The sequence below is a fragment of the Schistocerca gregaria genome, chromosome 7 (genome assembly GCF_023897955.1).
Source record: "Schistocerca gregaria isolate iqSchGreg1 chromosome 7, iqSchGreg1.2, whole genome shotgun sequence".
NCBI classification, from domain to species: domain Eukaryota; kingdom Metazoa; phylum Arthropoda; class Insecta; order Orthoptera; family Acrididae; genus Schistocerca; species Schistocerca gregaria.
In genome coordinates this window covers 253,947,365-253,969,178 of record NC_064926.1, presented here as the reverse complement: position 1 = coordinate 253,969,178, position 21,814 = coordinate 253,947,365, and the positions used below count along the sequence as shown (strand labels likewise).

General features: G+C 41.8%; 1 protein-coding gene across 1 annotated transcript in view; it reads left to right on the top strand.

Annotated features, from left to right (window-relative positions):
• Positions 1-21,814, top strand: part of LOC126282012 (myrosinase 1-like) — a 108,071-nt gene that overhangs the window by 45,341 nt on the left and 40,916 nt on the right. Inside the window, exons 5-6 of the mRNA XM_049981403.1 lie at positions 2,105-2,288; positions 19,441-19,535. Coding sequence (XP_049837360.1) covers positions 2,105-2,288; positions 19,441-19,535 — 279 coding nt within the window. The remainder of the gene's footprint in view (positions 1-2,104; positions 2,289-19,440; positions 19,536-21,814) is intronic.

Sequence of the window (21,814 nt, the reverse complement as noted above, 5' to 3'; positions counted from 1 at the left end):
GAACGATCACACGATCTAAGTTGTAGGAAAAGCGGATACCAATCGGAGATTAAGTCGAAAAACCCTAGGAAACGTAACTACGGGTGTGTCTCACTGAGCACTTGATAGCCGATCCTTCGATGTTAAACAGGTGGGATTAATGGAATGGAAGCAGAAGATACGGAAAACGGGTTCGTTTATTGAGCGCAGGCGTTACAGAGGTGTCCAAGAAACGCCTGTAGCAGGCACTACAAGCACAGAGGCATATGCAAATGGGAAAAGCTCATTGTTGCAATTTAGAGAGCATGCGTCCCAAGCGAAGTTAGGAAACACGCTACTGTAGTTTCAACAAATCTCGGTTAATGATTGTGTTCGGAAAACCAGAGAAATTATAACAAATTGTACGATGGCTTACCGAAAGTCATTGACATATTTTTCTTCTCTTCAACTCAAAAGTCGCATTTGCATCCAGCGTCCTCAGCTATTCATTTCTATCTGAATCTCTGCCCTTCCCTACAGTTTCTACCCTCCACAGTTTCCACAAATACTATGGCAATCATTCGTTGATGTCTTAATATGTGTCCTGTCATCTTTCATTTCGGTGTTTTCCTCAAATATTTGTCCTCGCCGATTCCATTTTCTATTAAAGAAAGTAGCCAGAATAATTCGCAACTTCTCCATCGTTTCGATTCTCTTCTTTTCCGTTTCTCCCATAGCCCATGCTGTGCCATCCAATGCTGCTAGCCAATGCTGTGCTCCACTTGCACATTCTGAAAAATTTCTTGATCCATAAAGGTCTACGTTTCACTTCAGTAGATTTCCTTTAGTCAGGAATGCACTCTTTGCTTTTACGATTATGATTTTTGTATCCCCCCTGCTTCGTCCGTCATGGCTTATTTGGGTCTACGGCGACAGAATTCCTTCACTTCCTCTACAACATGGTGCCGAAATTTCATGTTAAGCTTATCAATAGCCTCATTTTTGCTGCTAGTAAGCAGTGTGGGATCATTAGACTGTTCATTCCATTCAACAGATCGAGCAGTGCTTTCTTTCAGTGTGAAAAATATTACTATTAGCGAATATTATAACTGATGTCATTTCGTACTGAATTTTGATATTCATCTCATTCCTGTAACTTTCTTGTACGGCCTACAAACCAGTCGTCAATGGGATAGGAAAGAGTGCTAAGGATAGTGATATCAGAGGTACCTTCCGCCACATACGATATGTGTCAGTAGGCTGTTTATGTTTTTTTATTGGTAACGCCACGTAGCACTCTGTATGAAAATCACTGGCTGTGCTGTGTGCAGTCTGTGGCTGGTTTGCATTGTTGTTGCCTATTGTAGTGTTGGGCTGCTGGATGTGAACAGCGCATAGTGCTGCGCAGTTGGAGGTGAGCCGCCAGCAGTGGTGTATATGGAAAGAGAGATGGCGGAATTTTGAGAGCGGACGATCTGGACGTGTGTCCATCAAAAGAGTAAATTTGTAATATTGCATATCATGGACATGACTTTTGAACACCATTAAGGTAAATACATTGTTTGTTCTCTATCAAAATCTTTCATTTGCTATCAGTAGTTAGTGCCTTCAGTAGTTTGAATCTTTTATTTAACTGGCAGTATTGGCGCTCGCTGTATTGCAGTTGTTCGAGTAATGAAGACTTTTGTGAGGTAAGTCATTCATGAAAGGTATAGGTTATTGTTAGTCAGGGCCATTCTTTTGTAGAGATTATTAAAAGTCAGATTGAGTTGAGCTAAAAAATATTGTGTGGCAGTTTAAGCACAATCATTCATAATTTTTTTTACAGGGCCATTCTTTTGTAGGGAGTATTAAACGTCAGATTGCGTTGCGCTGAAAATATTGTGTGTCAGTTTAGTGTTGATCAGAATAGACAAAGAGCGAAATGTCTGAGTACGTTCTGTTCTGCTCAGCTGTTTGAAAATCAAATAATGTGAAAGGTTTATCAGCACAGTAATTCAATTAATTTTTCTGAGGTGACGTTACATATGGTGTCTCGCAGATGTTTGGTTAAAAATTGAGAAAACGTTTAAAACATTGTGTATGTGAATATTCAAGGTGTGTCTGATAATAGGACTTGTCACGCTGTTTATGATTTGCCGTTCAGGTGAAGTTCTGGATAACATTCAACGAGCCTCCGGCGATTGTGAGCGGTTACGCCAGCCAGGGCGGGGCTGCGCCCAGCCAGCCTGCTCCAGGCATCGGAGACTACCTGGCGGCCCACACGCTCATCAAGGCGCATGCGCTGGTGTATCACATGTACCAAGAGCAGTACAAGGGCACGCAGCAAGGTGAGCTCCGCAGAAGATACTTTGTGATATGTTCTGCTGCGTTCTCGTCCACTTACTACCGTCTTCTAGAGTTTTTTGAATACTTCTATTAGATTGATGTACAAGCTCGCAGCGTTAAGTTTTGCAAGTGAATATTTATCGATTGTGATTTTTTTATTTATAATTCACTGTTATTAGCTGAGTTTACATATTATAATTTTGTTATTTAGAGATAGTGAGTGGAGTTGTGGACGCTATAAAATGGATTGCTGGGTGGAGGAATAGGAGTTCAGGTAGGGAAATAGGAGTTCAGAAAGGGAGAGAGAGACAGCAGCGGAGGCGGTCACAAACATTTGCACTGTATATGGGGAAAATCGCATTGCATAGAGAAATCCTCCTTTTAAGGAGGATTGTTTGGACATTAGCGGCCCTCCACGATCAGGAAGACCTTCGGGTTTGAGGGATATCTTTTACAAACATTAATCCACAATAATTCATGCCAGTGTACTCGATAACTGCCAAATGTGATGAACTGTGATGATTCCATCATGGTGCGACATTTGAGTGCAGTGGGGACCGTTCAGAAATCGAGTGCATGGGTATTGATCTTGGCCAAAAATCACAAACGTCAGCGGGTGGTCATATGTGCATCTCTGCTTGGACATCGCCAACGGGCTCGTGAACAACACTGACCACTCGTATGCTGTATCGTTACTGGAAAAAAGAAATGATGTCTTTATGTTAAGGTAAGGAAAATAAAGGAATGGATTAGCCCAAACAATGCAATAATCCCTCACATAAAGACCAGCGCTCATACACAAAAGACAATGCTATGCGTTTGGTGGAACAGCGACAATATGGTGTACTACGAACTGCTTTCCCGATGTGTAACCATCACTCTTGACATTTGTTGTCGACATCTGAGACGTCTTGCAGAGGCAATTCAAGAACAACGAATTGGAAGACTGCGTCAAAAGATACTATTCCACGATAACGCCCACCCGCTTTGTGCTGGACTGACAAAAAATACTGTAGAGGAGTCGGGTTGGGAAGTCATTCCGCACCCACCTAATTCACTTGGTCTTGCGCCTTCAGATTTTAACCTCTTCCGTTCTCTATCGATAAACCTTCACGGAACTTCATTTCGGATGATAATGCGCTCCGAAAATCGCTCGACGAGTTCTTCGACTCAAAGCCACGTGATTTCTACAGTCGCGGAATCAGAAAGTTACCCGAATGCTGGCAGACTCTTTCGAATATTGAAGAAAAATGTAACTGATAATTAAAGACTGTGTTATGTGTATGTGTTGTGTTTATGAAACTTACGGAAAAACGATAGGAACTTATCCATCAACCCACTTTATTAAAAACTAGGGTGTGTGTGAGGAACTGCGCAGTGCCAACAGCTGTCTTGCAGACTTTCCAAGTAACTGAACGTACCAAAAATGCAATCAGCAGTTGACATCTAATGGGTTATGATTCTGGTTACCGCCATGAACGACTCCAGATTCGGAATCAAATAATAATTCGAACACATTAATTACTTTTCTGAGCAAAGACTGTTACTTATTATCTAGCACAATGTACTCCTTTTTAAATTGGTTCACATTCCGGCACAATCACATAATTTAAACAAGAAATCTTCATACGTACAAGATAGAAAACACGGTAAAGTTGTTACAAAGTTAAAAATGAAAGCACACAGATTACTTCTAAACTAAAATATGTTCAATACGATGACGTCACAGCAGAAGCAGAAAGCAATAGGTCATCACCATAACTGTCATAACTTACGGCTGAGCGGTATTGTATTTCACATGTTTAGTTATGATGTGATAAATGATAACACGTTTTTTTCAGTCCTTGATAGTGAAATACTGTATTTTACATGGTTAAATTTTCGTAATTTGTATTGGTCCGTTTTAACTGTTAAGCTTATTTTCATTATCTGTCTTGAGAAGGTGAAGATGACCTGTGACGGATAACATTAAGTAAGGTTTCTAAGTGGGTCGTCAGTCTTCTGAGTGGTTTGAAGTTGCTCACCACAGACTCCTGATCCAACCATTTCATCTCAGTACAGCAAACCCAACGCCATTAATTAGCCGGCCGAGATGGACGAGCGGTTCTAGGCGCTACAGTCTGGAGCCGCTCGACCGCTACGGTCGCAGGTTCGAATCCTGCCTCGGGCATGGATGTGTGTGATGTCCTTAGTTAGGTTTAAGTAGTTCTAAGTTCTAAGGGACTGATGACCTCAGAAGTTAAGTCCTGTAGTACTCAGAGCCATTAAGCATACGTTGGATGCATTGCAATCTCAGTCTCTCCCCTACACTTTGTACCCTCTAACACTCTCCAGTAACATGGAAGTTATTCCATGAAGTCTTAATACATGCGACATTTTTCTGTCTTTCCACATACTCATTTCCTTCCGATTCCATATCATATACGTCCAACAAACCTTGAATATTTTTCTACTGCACCACATCCCAAACGCTTCGATATTTTTTCTGGTTTTACCACAATTCATTGATAAAGTTACGGGAAGAAAATGTCAGCATTCACAATTTTGAACAAATGACTTCTTCTGTACATCTTGTCGTAGGTATCAGGTGTTAAACTTGGTTTCTAAAAGGAAGGAAGTTTTCTGGTCCCAAAGAGGTATAATGAAATACAATGGGATTACTACTTTCTCTGGACAATGTACCATGCAGTGTGCCGTGGTCAAAGCGAATGACAACTGGAAAGTGGATGTTGGCAGGAGATTCATGACGCACCCAGACAGAATGATCTGTATCTATATGATCTCGTCATGTCTTCACTAGATTTTTCCCGAAGGTATATCTTTATAGGTGAATGTAAAGCGTTTCCTCAACGTGTAGAACATGGAGAAGAGGGTATTTTCTCAGCTTTAATTGCAGTGGGCCTTGATGGCTTAGCAGATTGAAATGAGAAACAGAGAAACTTCCAATATTCGGTAATATTTAGGTGATAAAGTCTATTTCCTCTCAAAGGCGATCGACACTCAAATACATAGTCGAAGGGAAGGCTTTAGAGACCAATACATGGACGGAAACACTAGAGGCGTTTCTGCAAGTACAGAAACGACGAGCTTAATGTATATAACCTTAGAGTACCAGGGAAGTATTTCATTGAGAAAGGGATTTCATGGCAAATTACTTATATGTGTTTTGATGTTTAGATAAGGAAACAGTTACACTATAGTAGCTCTGACGTAGAACGATGGAACAACATATCTGGTACAGGTGAATGACAAAAGAATAAAGAAGAAGATCCCATAGAGAAGCTAGAAGAGAGTTGGAATGGCCAACTAACATAGGTTCATTATAATCTGTTCCCGATCTCAAGCGCAAAATGTTAAAAAAGAAACCCACGTTTCGTTGCATAAAATAAAATCTTAAACTGTCGCCAATTCTGACGCAAAAAAGTGCTTGGAGACTTATAAAATATTATTCATTCGATGTTCACAGGTAACGTCACGAATAAGATGTATATCGGAGACAATGTAATGTTAAACGTACTGCAGTAACGAACAAATATAACAAGAAAACATTGTCTGCTCCTCAGTGAACTTACCTGTCTTAATTTGGCCAATAAAGCAATAGATGTAGTACTCCATTGACTGAAATCGTTGCCAAAGCAATTTAAACATAATTATCATCATCATCATACATTTCATCAATTTCTTCGTCATCTGCAGACCTAGTTGGCATATAAACTTGTACTACTGTCGTAGGCATGGGCTTTGTGTCTATCTTGGCCACAATAATGCGTTCACTATGCTGTTTGTAGTAGCTAACCCGCATTCCTATTTTCCTATTCATTATAAAACCTACTCCTCCATTACCCCTATTTGATTTTGTATTTATAACCCTGTATTCACCTGACCAAAAGTCTTGTTCCTCCTGCCACCGAACTTCACTAATTCCCACTATATCTAACTTTAACCTATCCATTTCCCTTTTTAAATTTTCTAACCTACCTGCCCGATTAAGGGATCTAACATTCCACGCTCCGATCCGTAGAATGCCAGTTTTCTTTCTCCTGATAACGACGTCCTCCTGAGTAGTCCCCGCCCGGAGATCCGAATGGGGGACTATTTTACCTCCGGAATATTTTACCCAAGAGGACGTCATCATCATTTAATCATACAGTAAAGCTGCATGTCCTCGGGATAAATTACGGCTGTAGTTTCCCCTTGCTTTCAGCCGTTCGCAGTACCAGCACAGCTAGGCCGTTTTGGTTAATGTTGCAAGGCCAGATCAGTCAATCATCCAGACTGTTGCCCCTGCAACTACTGAAAAGGCTGCTGCCCCTCTTCAGGAACCACACGTTTGTCTGGCCTCTCAACAGATACCCCTCCGTTGTGGTTGCACCCACGGTACGGCCATCTGTATCGCTGAGGCACGCAAGCCTCCCCACCAACGGCAAGGTCCATGGTTCATGGGGGGGGGGACGAAAATTTAATAGTCATGGGTGACTGGAATTCGTCAGTAGGACAAGGGAGAGAAGGAAACATAGTAGGTGAATATGGATTGGTGCTAAGAAATGAAAGAGGAAGCCGTCTGGTAGAATTTTGAACAGAGCATAACTTAATCATAGCTAACACTTGGTTCAAGAATCATAAAAGAAGGTTGTATACATGGAAGAATCCTGGAGATACTAAAAGGTATCAGATAGATTATATAATGGTAAGACAGAGATTTAAGGAATCAGGTTTTAAATTGTAGGACATTTCCAGGGGCAGATGTGGACTCTGACCACAATCTATTGGTTATGACCTGTAGATTAAAACTGAAGAAACTGCAAAAAGGTGGGAATTTAAGGACATGGGATCTGGATAAGCTGAAAGAACCAGAGGTTGTACAGAGTTTCAAGGAGAGCATAAGGGAACAATTGGCAGTAATGGGGGAAAGAAACACAGTTGAAGAAGAATGGGTAGCTCTGAGGGATGAAGTAGTGAAGGCAGCAGAGGATAAAGTAGGTAAAAAGACGAGGGTTGCTAGAAATCCTTGGGCAACAGAAGAAATATTGAATTTAATTGATGAAAGGAGAAAATATAAAAATGCAGTAAATGAAGCTGGCAAAAAGGAATACAAACATCTAAAAAATGAGATCGACAGGAAGTGCAAAATGGCTAAGCAGGGATGGCTAGAGGACAAATGTAAGGATGTAGAAGCTTATCTCACTAGGGGTAAGATAGATACCGCCTACAGGAAAATTAAAGAGATCTTTGGAGAGAAGAGAACCACGTGTATGAATATCAAGAGCTCAGATGGCAATCCAGTTCTAAGCAAAGAAGGGAAGGCAGAAAGGTGGAAGGAGTATATAGAAGGTTTATACAAGGGCGATGTACTTGAGGACAATATTATGGAAATAGAAGAGGATGTAGATGAAGACGAAATGGGAGGTAAGATACTGCGTGAAGAGTTTGACAGAGCACTGAAAGACCTGAGTCGAAACAAGGCCCCCGGAGTAGACAACATTCCATTAGAACTACTGACGGCCTTGGGAGAGCCAGTCATGACAAAACTCTACCAGCTGGTGAGCAAGATGTATGAGACAGGTGAAATACCCTCAGACTTCAAGAAGAATATAATAATTCCAATCCCAAAGAAAGCAGGTGCTGACAGATATGAAAATTACCGAACTATCAGTTTAATAAGTCACAGCTGCAAAATACTAACGCGAATTCTTTACAGACGAATGGAAAAACTGGTAGATGCGGACCTTGGGGAGGATCAGTTTGGATTCCGTCGAAATGTTGGAACACGTGAGGCAATACTGACCTTACGACTTATCTTAGAAGAAAGATTAAGAAAAGGCAAACCTACGTTTCTAGCATTTGTAGACTTGGAGAAAGCTTTTGACAATGTTGACTGGAATACTCTCTTTCAAATTCTGAAGGTGGCAGGGGTAAAATACAGGGAGCGAAAGGCTATTTACAATTTGTACAGAAACCAGATGGCAGTCATAAGAGTCGAGGGGCATGAAAGGGAAGCAGTGGTTGGGAAAGGAGTGAGACAGGGTTGTAGCCTCTCCCCGATGTTATTCAATCTGTATATTGAGCAAGCAGTAAAGGAAACAAAAGAAAAATTTGGAGTAGGTATTAAAATTCATGGAGAAGAAATAAAAACTTTGAGGTTCGCCGATGACATTGTAATTCTGTCAGAGACAGCAAAGGACTTGGAAGAGCAGTTGAACGGAATGGACAGTGTCTTGAAAGGAGGATATAAGATGAACATCAACAAAAGCAAAACGAGGATAATGGAATGTAGCCAAATTAAATCGGGTGATCCTGAGGGAATTAGATTAGGAAATGAGACACTTAAAGTAGTAAAGGAGTTTTGCTATTTAGGAAGTAAAATAACTGATGATGGTCGAAGTAGAGAGGATATAAAATGTAGACTGGCAATGGAAGGAAAGCGTTTCTGAAGAAGAGAAATTTGTTAACATAGAATATAGATTTATGTATCAGGAAGTCGTTTATGAAAGTATTTGTTTGGAGTGTAGCCATGTATGGAAGTGAAACATGGACGATAACTAGTTTGGACAAGAAGAGAATAGAAGCTTTCGAAATGTGGTGCTACAGAAGAATGCTGAAGATTAGATGGGTAGATCACGTAACTAATGAGGAGGTATTGAATAGGATTGGGAAGAAGAGAAGTTTGTGGCACAACTTGACTAGAAGAAGGGATCGGTTGGTAGGACATGTTTTGAGGCATCAAGGGATCACAAATTTAGCATTGGAGGGCAGCGTGGAGGGTAAAAATCGTAGAGGGAGACCAAGAGATGAATACACTAAGCAGATTCAGAAGGATGTAGGTTGCAGTAGGTACTGGGAGATGAAGCAGCTTGCACAGGATAGAGTAGCATGGAGAGCTGCATCAAACCAGTCTCAGGACTGAAGACAACAACAACATCATCATCATCTTCAAAGATTAAGTCTTTCCGCCTATGCTGAATCAGAACTGTTCACACCCTCTGTTTAAGGTACGTCTAAAGTTTCTCTTTCTTTTTGCGCTACACAATATTGCAGTTTTAGTTGTCCTGTTATTAGATATACGATGGGCATGGTATTTTCAGTTCCTCCTATATTTTTCGTTTACAGTTGTAGCGTGTTCTACTTTTAATTACTGTCCAATATCAGTATTACTGATTTGTCGTAATTTATGTGATGTTTACCTCCAGGAGGTAGGCTATTAATTTGTAAAGTTTAATGAACGTTGTCTCCGTATTTTATGTTGTAATATTCGTTCTATGGTTTCACAGATACGACTGAATTAGGCCAGTTTTAAACCTACGCCATTTGACTGGGGAGATTTAAAATTACGCCCTAGATATTCAAACTCTCTCAGTTGTTTATTATTTCTCCATCTTTAACAGTTTTGGCGGTTATTGTTTGCACTTCTTAGAATTCCATCGTTTTTGTGTCATCTGTTGATATAATCATTCCGTATTTAGAGGCAATTTGACTCAACGTATGGAGTGCAATGTGAACCTTTGCGTCAGACTTTCCTATTATAAGCTAGTCATCTGCATTCAGTATAATCAGCTATTTATAAATGATATCGTCAATGTAAACGTATCAGAGGCTAGGTAACAGTGTGCAGCCTTGTCTAACTTTTTGATTAATATCGGCAAATGTCAAAGTTATAACGTAGTTCAGGTAAGGTAGCTCATTTTCTTATTGTGCTTTCACTTTAGCACTAGTAACTGAGAAAGGAGGGAAATTCAGATTATCAACTTGTTGCGTCTTTATCGATATAAAAAGGCTTAAAATTAAAATGCTATGGGAATCACTAAGGAAAATTAGAGTTCCAACATATCTGACTACGGCTCTTCAACCTGTATAAAAAAATAATAAAATGAGGATCGAAAGCAGTATCTTCAGAAAAACGCTTGTTTACAGGTGACACTGCTAAAACACTCAACTATCAGTGCGAATAATATCCTACGAATTTATTTGTAACAATAGTCAGGCGATAATACTGAAACAAAACCAAAGCTCAATATTCTGGTTTGTAATAGAACTGAGATCAAAGTTATAAATTCAGACGACCGTGGCAAAGCAATTGCCGAAACTTGCCGTTACTAGCAAGCGGTGCCAGCTGCAGTCGTCATGAAACCTGGTGGTCGTATGCACGGAATTTTAAACAAAAATAGTGCTTCAAAAAACAATACGTAACACTACTTGAAGGTGCGCTGAAGTTAACTGAAAAAATTATTCACCTGAAACTATGAGAGTTACGTGAGTAAAATAAGGGAGGTAGCAATTTTCATTACAGGCATAATCCAATAAATGTCCATGAAAGGATAAGCTATTAAGGAATTAGTAGCTGGTGTGGCTTATGAGAGTCTGCAAGAGATTAGAGGGTAACAATACACTTACATGTTGAATTCAGGTTCTTTTTCTATTAATGCTGACTGGGACTGCAAATTTTTATCGTTCGCTGATAACTTTTCAGCCTGTTTCTACGATTGGTTGCTCCGTTGCGTGATGCAGAATATACACTGGCGAAAAAAAATAAATAGTAAACGTTCAAAGACGACGTCGATTTTGATCCGATGGCGGCTGTGCCACCTGGGGGATAATTGTTTCTATGTCGCCCGCATAGCTACCAGAGCGCCATCCGCGTCTACCCTTCAGTAGGGAATGTTGACAGCCAGCAGGCTCAGTTTGGTACAAACCTATGAAACTTGCCTTGCTTTCTACAGCCAAATGAGCTAGTTATCAATGGTTCAGATTGTGGTCGTCTGAGTGGTGCAATCGGCCATTCGGAGAATTGCCATACAAGCTGGACATGCTGTGTCAGTTGTGCAGCGATGCTGGTATCAATGTTCGCAACATTCTCATACCAAGAGGCGAGATTTTTGGCGTCCATGCAGCACAGACGTCCGTCAGGAGCGTCATGTTGTAAGGGCAATAGTAGCAGATCGTACACCCACCACAGCACAGATAAAAGAGCTTGTGAGCTGTTGCGAACAAGTTATTAACAGTGGAACTATGGACACGCACATCTCTAGTCCGTGGTTCATTCACACCGCAGCATCGACGTGCACGGCTGGACTGGTGCCGTCAGATCATCATTTGGAAGATGGAATGGCGCATATTCGTCTTCAGTGATGAAACCAGATTCTGCTAGCACGCAATTGATGGTCGCTTGGGAGTACGTCGTTGATCTGGTGAGCGCTGTCTCGTAGAGTGCGTTCGTCCAGGGCATGCTGGCCTCTTACTGGTTTGGGATGGGATAACCTACAACTCTCGTCCACTTTTGGTGTTATTAGACCCCTTGCTTTTGCCGTTCTTGCCGCTGGTTGATGTTCCAGCAGGATAATGCTCGCCCACTCACTGCCCTTGAATCTCAACGTACTACGCAAGGCGAGCAACAACTTCCCTGGCCATCACGATCTCTGGACTTGTCTCCAGTCGAACTCGTGCGACACGTCAGCCAACAACTGTTAAAGAAATTCGTGAACAGTTCCATCAGATCTGTCCCAGCACAGTATTCTCCATCTGTTTGATCAACTGGATACCAGAATCTGCGCTTGTACCACCGTCCATAGTGGCAACGTCACGTATTAACATGGATGTTGCAGCACGCGTCGATATCTAGTATCAACGGACCGCTTGAGCTACTGTCCCGTAAATGTAATCATTTCATGTACTCAGTAGGTACTGTTGCAACAATACATATTGAATGAATTCTAAACCTCTAAAAGGATGTACTATTTTTTCCCGGCAGTGTTTTTACAAACATAGGTCGTCGTATGGAATACAGTAACAATAAATATCTTAAGCGCTCCTTAAAATATTCAAGTTACTTTGAAATGTCGACATATGTACAAACATGTAATGCACAATAAATGCGTGTTTTTCTGCACTCATACAAGATCTGTCGTATCCTACTTTCAAATACTTCTCTTTGATTGGGCATTGCATAACACCGCATGGAGGTACAGCTTTTAGACAAGAATTCAATAATGACATATTTCTATTGAGGTTACGTCAGATCATCAGTATACACAGAATATGAAGAATCGAAATGACCCAACTGACTTTACAGTGAATAGTTTTGGTCTGGAGTTTTGATACACTTTTCTCCTCACTGCCATCTTCTCCAGTTTCCTATGCTTTACGGCCTCCCTCAAAGTCAATGAACTAGATTAGAATCATTGTTTCATAGATCCATAATAAGGAAGAAATGCATATGAGAACAAGACCATGCTCACGAAATAGAAAAAGAAGAACGGAGGGGCACACAGGCACACACACCACACACACACACACACACCACACACACACTCACTCACACACACACACACACACACACACACACACACACACACACACATTGAAAGCACTCTCTGCATGCCAGTCTGCTACTCAATGCTGTCTCATATTTCGTGAACAGTGAACTCGCCTCATTACTAGCATTGGTATGAGCGTAAGATCGTGCAAGTTTCGCATCATTAATTGTGTTATTTTATTCATACACGAAATCTAATATTGCTGCACACAGGATACAGCACCTCGATCCATCTAAAAGTTTTGTCAGTCGAAGACAGATAGAACACGAAGGACAGATGTTAATCGGATATGAATATGTAAATGTAGAAGTACATAACGTTATTCTAACAAATATTTGAGGATGCGTTTCCTGAAATATTCCATTAGGAGTAGAGTGACTATGAGCTGCGGAGTATCTTCTGTGCAATCCAAGCACCTCAGCCCCATTCAGAACACCCAGAATGAGTCAAAAGTTTTGCTCTATTTTCATGATTAGAAACAGATACATAGAAAAGTGTACATAAGTAGGATGAATGTATAAAAGCAGGTAAACTGAATAGAATGCAATGAAATGATGTGAAGTGGCGTGTGACGAGGGCCTCCCGGAAGCTAGGCCCGATCGTCTAGTGTAAGTCTTCTGAGGTGACGCAACTTCGGCAACATGCGCGTCGATGAGGATGAAATAATGATGATGAAGACGACACAAACACCCAGTCCCTGAGCGGAGAAAATCTCCAACGCAGCCGGGAACGGAACCCGGGCTCTCCAGCATGACAAGCCGGTGCGCTGTCCACTCAGCTACGGTGGCGGACAGAATGCAATATATCTGTTCTTCATTAGTTAACAATATATTATAACCTTTACAGTTAAGATTTAAATTAAGCATCAAAAATAAAGTAAAACATAGAAGTGTCCAAACAAGATCTACGAAATCACTGGATACAATAAATATTAGAGGCAATTAAATTCATTTTCATTCATGTACGTCAATACCAGTATGGAATAACGCCAAGGTGGAGCCTCATAACATGAAGCTGTCTGTAGATGAATGTGAAAATCAGAAGCAAGGGACTTAATATTAGGGACTCAGCAATTTTTTTTAAACATTCGTTTTAAAAGTATTGAAGTTTATCTGCCACACAATTACCCACAAACGCAACTTTTGCTAACACACGCCAGTGTAAGCTACACCATTCTAACGCCTGTGCTACAGCCCACGAGTAGATATTCAGGAACACTGTGTGCCGTTCAAATATAAACTTCCACATGTTTAAACAACAGTGTACTTGCCAGGAGCATGTATAAATATCATTAAAGGGCATTTATTGGATGCATCAAACGTGTATTTGATATCCAACTCGAACCCATCGTATCTAAGAGACACAAAGGATCATCCTCTGTACAAAATAAAGTGCCATTGAAAATGTAAGGAATTACAGGTCAGTCTCAAACAATGTGGCGTCAGGTCTAGATATTTGAGGTGACACCATTTACAAGAGCAGTTCTAGAAATTTCACATTAAGGAGAATGGGTAACAGGCATGTTACTAGAACCAATTGAAACCTCTGACGCAGTATATCACGGAATTTTGTTACAGGAACTTTATGTGCATGGAATGATTGTAATAAAGTCATTTCTGTCCTACTTAGAAAAGAAAATGTAGTTGATAGAAATCTCACATGCATCTGACACATTTAACTGTATTGGAAACTAGCTCTCAGATCAAAGTTATGTAAAATCATAGGCTGCAGTGTAGTTGAATACAATACTATTCTTAGATTATATTATATTTATACTAACCCATAGAAGTAGAACCAATACTCAACAGAAATCTGACGTAGAGAGTAATGAGTGTGCCTGTGTTACTGTATGTGTAGGCAGCAAATAGTAAAGCTATGTAAATGAACTGAGGGACCTAAGCTTCTGCATAAACATAAAAACTGACCTTGGAAAACTGGATATGAATTAGGAGTCCATAGACGTTTATTTTCCAGACATTAACTTCCTTGGTATGTATGCTGATGAGCAACTAATAAAAGCACATCAGATATCTTGACAACGTAAGGTACTATGGATGATATGTACTACAATAATTATGTGCCATCCCAGAACTGGTAATCCGTTACATGTATTGTAGTACGTTTCGTCATTCTGTCTACTGATAGCAAATGAAACTGCACGAACGATTGGATGCAATTAAAACAGAGCCCTTCAGTCTAGAAAAAAATGTTAAAACTTCAAGAATAACAATTTCCTATCAGGTAATACAACTTTATCCATATAACTACTAAAACTTTTAAGCTGGTGCGTACTTAGCAGAAGTCCTGCTGTCTACTAAATGGCCAATTTTCAGTCAAATATTCTTCTTGGTTTACATACATACACAGAAGCACCGAAGAAACCGGTATTCAAATACAATGTAAACAGGCAGAATACAGCGCTGCTATCGGCAACGCCAAATAATACACCAAATGTGTGGCGCAGTTGTTGGATCGGTTACTGCTGCTACAGTGGCAGTTCTTCGAGATTTAAGAGAGTTCGGACGTGGTGTTACAGTCGGCGCACGAGCCTTGAACATCAGGATCCGGCACAACAGCAAATTCCCGACATCGCTGCGGCCGGAAAACTATCCTGCATGAACGGGATCAACGACGGCTGAAGGGAATCTTTCATCGTGACGGAAGGGCATCCATTCCGCAAATTGCTGCAGATTTCAATGATGGGCCACCAAAAAGTGTCAGCATGCGAACCATTCAATGAAACATCACTGATGTGGGATAAGGAGCCGAAGGGCCACTCGTGTACCCTTGATGACTGCACTACTCAAAGGTTTACGCCTCCTCTGGGCCCGTCAATGCCGACGTCGGACTGTTGAGGACTGGACACATGTTGTCTGGTCGCACGAGTGTCGTTTCAAATTGTACTGAGCGGATGGACGTGTACGGGTATGGAGACAATGTCGTGAATCCAAGGGCTCATCCTGTTAAGTGGGAGTTGTTCAAGCTGATGGAGGCTTTTTAATGGTGTGGGGAGTGTGCATTGGAGTGAAATGGGACCTCTGATACGTCTAGATACGACTCTGACAAGTGAGATGTACGTAAGCATTCTGTCTGATCACCTGCATCCGTTTAAGTCCATTGTGCATTCCGACGAACTTGAGCAATTCGAGAAGGACAATGCGACACCCCACCTGTCCAGAATTGCTACAGATTGGCTCCAGGAACACTCTTCTGATTTTATACGCTTTCGCAAGCCACCAAACTCCCCAAACATCAACATTATTGAGCATGTCTGGGATGCCTTTCAACGTGCTGTTCAGAAGAGATCTCCATTCCTTATTACTCTTACGGACTTACGGACAGCCTCCAGCACTTCTCCAGACATCAGTCGAGTCCATGACACGTCGTGTTGCGGCACTTCTGCGTGCTCACGGGGGCCCTACACGATATTAGGCAGGTGTACCAGTTTCTTGGGCTCTTCAGTGTAATATCCTCAGGCAAACTCTAACAAACTGCTTCACCATTTTCGACAATTTTTATGATAGAGGACTCAATTTCTTAGACATGGTCATTACCGTGAATCTTATCTGAAGCATACTGAAAACAATTCATATTTTTTTATGAGCAGGAGCAATATTTCTAAAATAGACATCCATTTTAAAAAATGGAAAAACTCCCTCTGAAGCTAGAAAAAATCTCTTCACACTCTCTGAACTGTCCCAAGTTAACAAACGTACAATAATCTTTGCTTTATCTTATATATGAAGCTACTAAGTTCAGCACTTCTCATATGGATTACTACAACGCCCTCCCTATGGTACACCCTGTAAAATACTGCAAGGATTTTCCTTGTGCATTACTTAATTCATCCTAAGAACTGATTTCATGCCCGTTCCAACCTTCTGGAAACAAACACAGTCTGAGTAATGTATTGGTGGGGTTTTGGTGGTGGGTAGGAGGTGGGGGGGAACTTAACTGAAAGTTGTTCAAGAAAACTTGAAGGATAGACGAAGCACACTTGTCACGCTGCATGAGGGAAATACGGAGCAACGCAAACCGTTTAAAAATTTTTAAACTTCTGTGCATACATCCAGACTAGAGGGACCACAATAACATATCGATAAGTAGGTTTTTTGAAGCCATTCTAATCACTGAAACAATGTCCCATACTCTGTCAGACACTTTTGTTTCTTTCTCCGCTTATGGGTGGTTCACTTTTTTTCCAGGCAGTGTAGAACGACAAAGACAATTTACAGGCGAGTATATTTACATTGAATATGAGGAAAGGATGCGGGAGAGAGAAAAAGAAATGATTCAGGACAAATTTAGCGAAGAGACGGGGAACAAAGTGACACTGAGTACGGAAAGAAGAAAAAAAGCATGACTGTGGGAAGTTGAGAATATTTTCTTTACTGTAAGAGAGAAATGACCATGTAAGTTAATTTTTAGGGAAATTTATTAGGTTGACAAAAGGAAGCTTCCGTTTGCAAGCAGTGTTCAGGGTTTCTTGTTTCAGAAGCGGCTAGTAGCAAGAGAGAAGAAATTTGTAAGTAATGTTACTTTATGGATGGTCACAGCTTGCACGCTAGATAAGTGAAACTTATGATACGTTCACAACGGTACGTGTATCACATTGGAACGGCCCGAAATAAAATTTCCTACGTTCTGTATTTTAATTTAAAAAACCTACCTGTTACCAATTGTTCTTATAAAATTTTGAGTCATATGTTTGTGACTATTACAGCGCCGTCTATCACAAAGCGAAAAAAGTGGTCCTACTAAAACATTCATATTTCTTTACGTACTACACGAATATGTAATATGGTGGTTTCTATTTTAAAAAACGCAGTTGATATCCGTTTGACCTATGGCAGCGCCATCTAGCTGGCCAGCCATAGCGCCATCTGGTTTCCCCCTTCAAGCTAGACGAGTTTCGTTCTTTAGTTTTTTCGTTTGATTCTTATTTCATGTGCTATTTGGCTCGGTCACGATCAATGGACCACCCTGTATATGAAGATGGTATCTGTTCTTTCGGGCACAGCATCTCCAAGGTAGCGATGAAATGGGGAAATATAGCGTGAATAAAAGGAATACGATAAAATATCAAACCCCGACATCCTTGCGGCCGGAATAATATCCTGCAAGAACGGGATCAACGACGGATGAAGAGAATCGTTCAACGTGACAGAAGCGCAACCCTTCCGCAAATTACTGCAGATTTCAATGATGGGCCACCAACAAGCGTCAACGTGCGAACCACTCAACGAAACATTATCGACATGGGCTTCCGGAGCCGAAGGCCCACTCGTGTACTATTGATGACAGCACTACACAAAGCCTTACGCCTCGCCTGGACCCTTCAGTGCCGACATCGGACTGTTGACGACTGGAAACATGTTGTCTGGTCGCACGAGTCTCGTTTCAAACTGTATCGAGCGGATGGACGTGTACGGGTATGTAGACAACCTCATGAATCCATGGGCTCCGCATGTCAGCAGGGAACTGTTTAAGCTGGTGGAGGCTCTGTCATGGTGTGGGGCGTGAACAATTGGAGTGATATGGTACCCCCTGATACGTCTAGATACAACTCTGACCGGTGACACACACGTAAGCATCCTGCCTGTTCACCTACCTCCATTCATGTCTATTGTGCACTGCGACGAACTTGGGCAATTCGAGCAGGACATACCACACGTCCAGAATTGCTGCAGAGTGCCTCTAGGAACACTATTGTGAGTTTAAACACTTCCGCTGGCCACCAAACTCCCCATAAATGAACATTGAGCGTATATGGGATGTCTTGCAACGCGCTGTTCGGAAGAGATCTCCACCTGTAGTACTTTTATGGATTTATGGACACCCATGAAGAATTCATGGTCTCAGTTGCCTCCAGCATTACTTCAACATTAGTCGAGTCCATGCCACGTCGTGTTGAGGCACTTCTGCTTGCTCGCGGGGCCCTACTCGATATTAGGCAGGTACACCACTTTCTTTGGCTCTTCGGTGTATAAATTCTTCAATCACTTTTTTTGGGTGGGTGGGGGGGGGGGGGGGGGGGGGAGCCGTGGCGAGAAGAAACCATATCATTTCACCGTCGTATGTGATACGATACGATATGAATGTCCGAAAAAGCAGACACTCCGTGAAATCCACAGCTGCAATACGCATTATGTAAATTGAAGGTGGCGCTAGGCGGGTTGTCTTGTAACGCGCTGTTCGGAGGAGATCTCCACCTGTAGTACTTTTATGGATTTATGGACAACCACGAAGAATTCATGGCGGAAATGTGGACCCGCCGAAGGTTGCAGGGAGATAGTCCCCGCAATTGCTATGAATAGTGTGTCAGGTGGCGCAGATGTTAACGCATCTACCTCGTAAGCAGAACATCTCGGGTTCTAAACGCAATGTGGTACACATTTTCACTCGTCGCCACTGCATAAAATCCCGATGCATCTGACATCATGAATTCCTTCCCTTTACTTGCCCCTCTCCCTCCCCCTTCCCCCCCCCCCCCCCCCCCCAACCTCCTTCAATTTACCTAACATGTCTTAATCTTCACGGCTTACCCCCGAGCCCTTCGCACTCTTCTCCGCAAACCCTCCCTTCCCATCCGTGCCTGATGGCTATATAATCTTACATATTCTGTTTCGAAGGCTGAACAACATTTTTAGTTTACATCTACTGCTATGAAAAATTTTGTATGGTACGTTGACCTTCAGCCTTTACCAGTCTATCTCACGCTAATCTGAGGCATTGTTAGGACGCAAATGAGGAACACTGTCTCATGTGCATTAAAAGTATAATAGCCAGCTATATTCATTTTGTTAAAATGCCTGGAACTATGAAACGTACGTGTTTGTTGTTACAGGATACGTGGGCATCACGCTGAATAGTGACTGGTACGAACCAGCGACCAACTCGACTGAAGACGTAGAAGCAGCCGAGCGCGGGCTTCAGTTTATGGTATTGTTCATTTTACACAGTTTGTACTCCAATTTGGGCGTCTCGTTATTGCTTCTGGTCTGAGATGCTATCTAATGTTCGGAACACGTAAATCAGGGATATGTAGTATGACCACCGTTATTGCTTCTGGTCTGAGATGCTATCTAATGTTCGGAACACGTAAGTCAGGGATATGTAGTATGACCACCGTTATTGCTTCTGGTCAGAGATGCTATCTAAAGTTCGGAACACGTAAGTCAGGGATATGTAGTATGACCACCGTTATTCGAACGATTCCTCCGATAACTTGCAGGAAGTTTATCAGTCAGTTTTCAGAATATCTACAAATTCCGTGGAGTATTTTTTCACGATTGTCCTGGGTATGCAGGACTATATGTGCTTTGCAGAAGCTTTACAAACATCCTTGTGATACCGAGCTATTGCATATTAACTTTCATGTTCAGCGCGCGTTTACTCTGCGGAATGTAAGAATCCAAACTTAACATTTCCTCATACCGCTATTTCCGCGTCCAACTTTCTTTCAAATTATCTAGTATTGTCGGTCTGGATTGGATAATCAAACAAAGGTTTTTAGTGGTTAAAACCATGGTATTTGTATTGAGCCGAGTTTGGAGAGTTTTATATAACACAATCTTTTGCAAAATTAGGTCGAAAGTAGCGCATTTTTTAAATTTTTTTTATAAAATCTCCAACTTTGCACTTAGGTTATTCAGTATTGGAAAGTGTTTCATAACTGAAACTTTACATTTGAGTACCTTGTGTATATGCCTTGTTTCTCATTCTTCATAGCTTTAGTCCCTGAGATATAAAAATCCAAACTTACCCACCAGGTTAGCCGAGAGCGCTAATGCGCTGATTCCTGGACTCAGGTAGGTGCACCGGCCCCAGATAGAATGCATCCTGGATGTGGTTTTTAGGCGGTTTTCCACATTCCACTAGGTGAATACCGAGCTGGTCCACACGTCCCGCCTGAGTTACACAACTCGCACGTTCGCACCATTTCATGATTTACACGAGACGCAAACAGCTGCGGTACACTGATTCCGTCCCAGGGAGTACGGGGTGGAGGGAGGAAGGGCATCCGGCCACCCCTTCAAACTAACCTTGCCAAATCCGATTGTCACCATGCCTACCCTGCGAAAAATGCGGGACAAAGGCGAAAGCAATAACAATAGCAATATAAGAATCCAAACTTTGAAATATTTCGAGCGCCGATTTTTTCGGGTGATTTTATCGAAGAGTTTCTGGTTGAATATGACTCGTAAAACTCTTTTTATTATTATTCATGAGAGAACGCTTACAGTGGAACAAGTAGACCAGATTTAATTTCTTTCAACATAATATGGCCCGAGATGTAACAGCTCAAAAGTCGCCAGAAATTCACACACGCTCTGTGCAGAGTCTTGCGTGGAATGAAACAAGTGACTAATCTCAGCCAGTATTGCTACGGCGAATGATAAACTTTGTCAGTATTCATCGGGGACATGTGCGAACGTTTCACAAAAAAAGTTGCCCACTAGACGGCCCTGGCAGCACTGTTTCTATCAGCACATACTTATATCTTAGACCTCAAAAAATTCGCAATTATATTTATGGTATAAAATTCACATTGTTGATTGATCATAAGCCGTTGTTGCTCTTTTTCAAGGCTTCTGCGTCCATATCCACCGTTTATAAAAGAAACGCTACTTTTATCTACATATAATTATGAAATGTAATTCAGCTGCACCACACAACATGCTAATGACGATCTTCTGTCACGATTACCTCCCTGTCAGAACCCAGAATTTGATAAAGTGCCAGAAGTATGTTTCCAATTAGACAACGAGGCAGAATCAGCAGTACCCAGCCTTCCACTGGATGCGATGCTGGTGGCCGGTTTTTCTCAAGGAACTCCTTCTCCGATAGGAGACACACGAGCACAGGAACACTGGCTCAAAGACAGAGCTTGCCACATTCCACGCCATCCAGCGCCTGCGTGGCGAGTACCAGCAAACAGGGACCCTTATTCCATCATCACTACGACAGCTAGTGCTGGACTTAACTCCACGAGAAGCATTGCTGCTGGTGGTGGTGGGGGGCGGGGGGGGGGGCGTGATTATGACAAAGAGACTGGCTCGTCAGCATATATACCGGCGTGATATTGATGCCGCCATCATGCATATGGTTGTGAAATGCACAGCATGCCAGAGGAAGGAGGCTAAGCAATGGTCGAGACTACACATACACTTTTCCAGACCATTCTGGGCGATACCTAGCTCATGGCCATCGATGCAGTC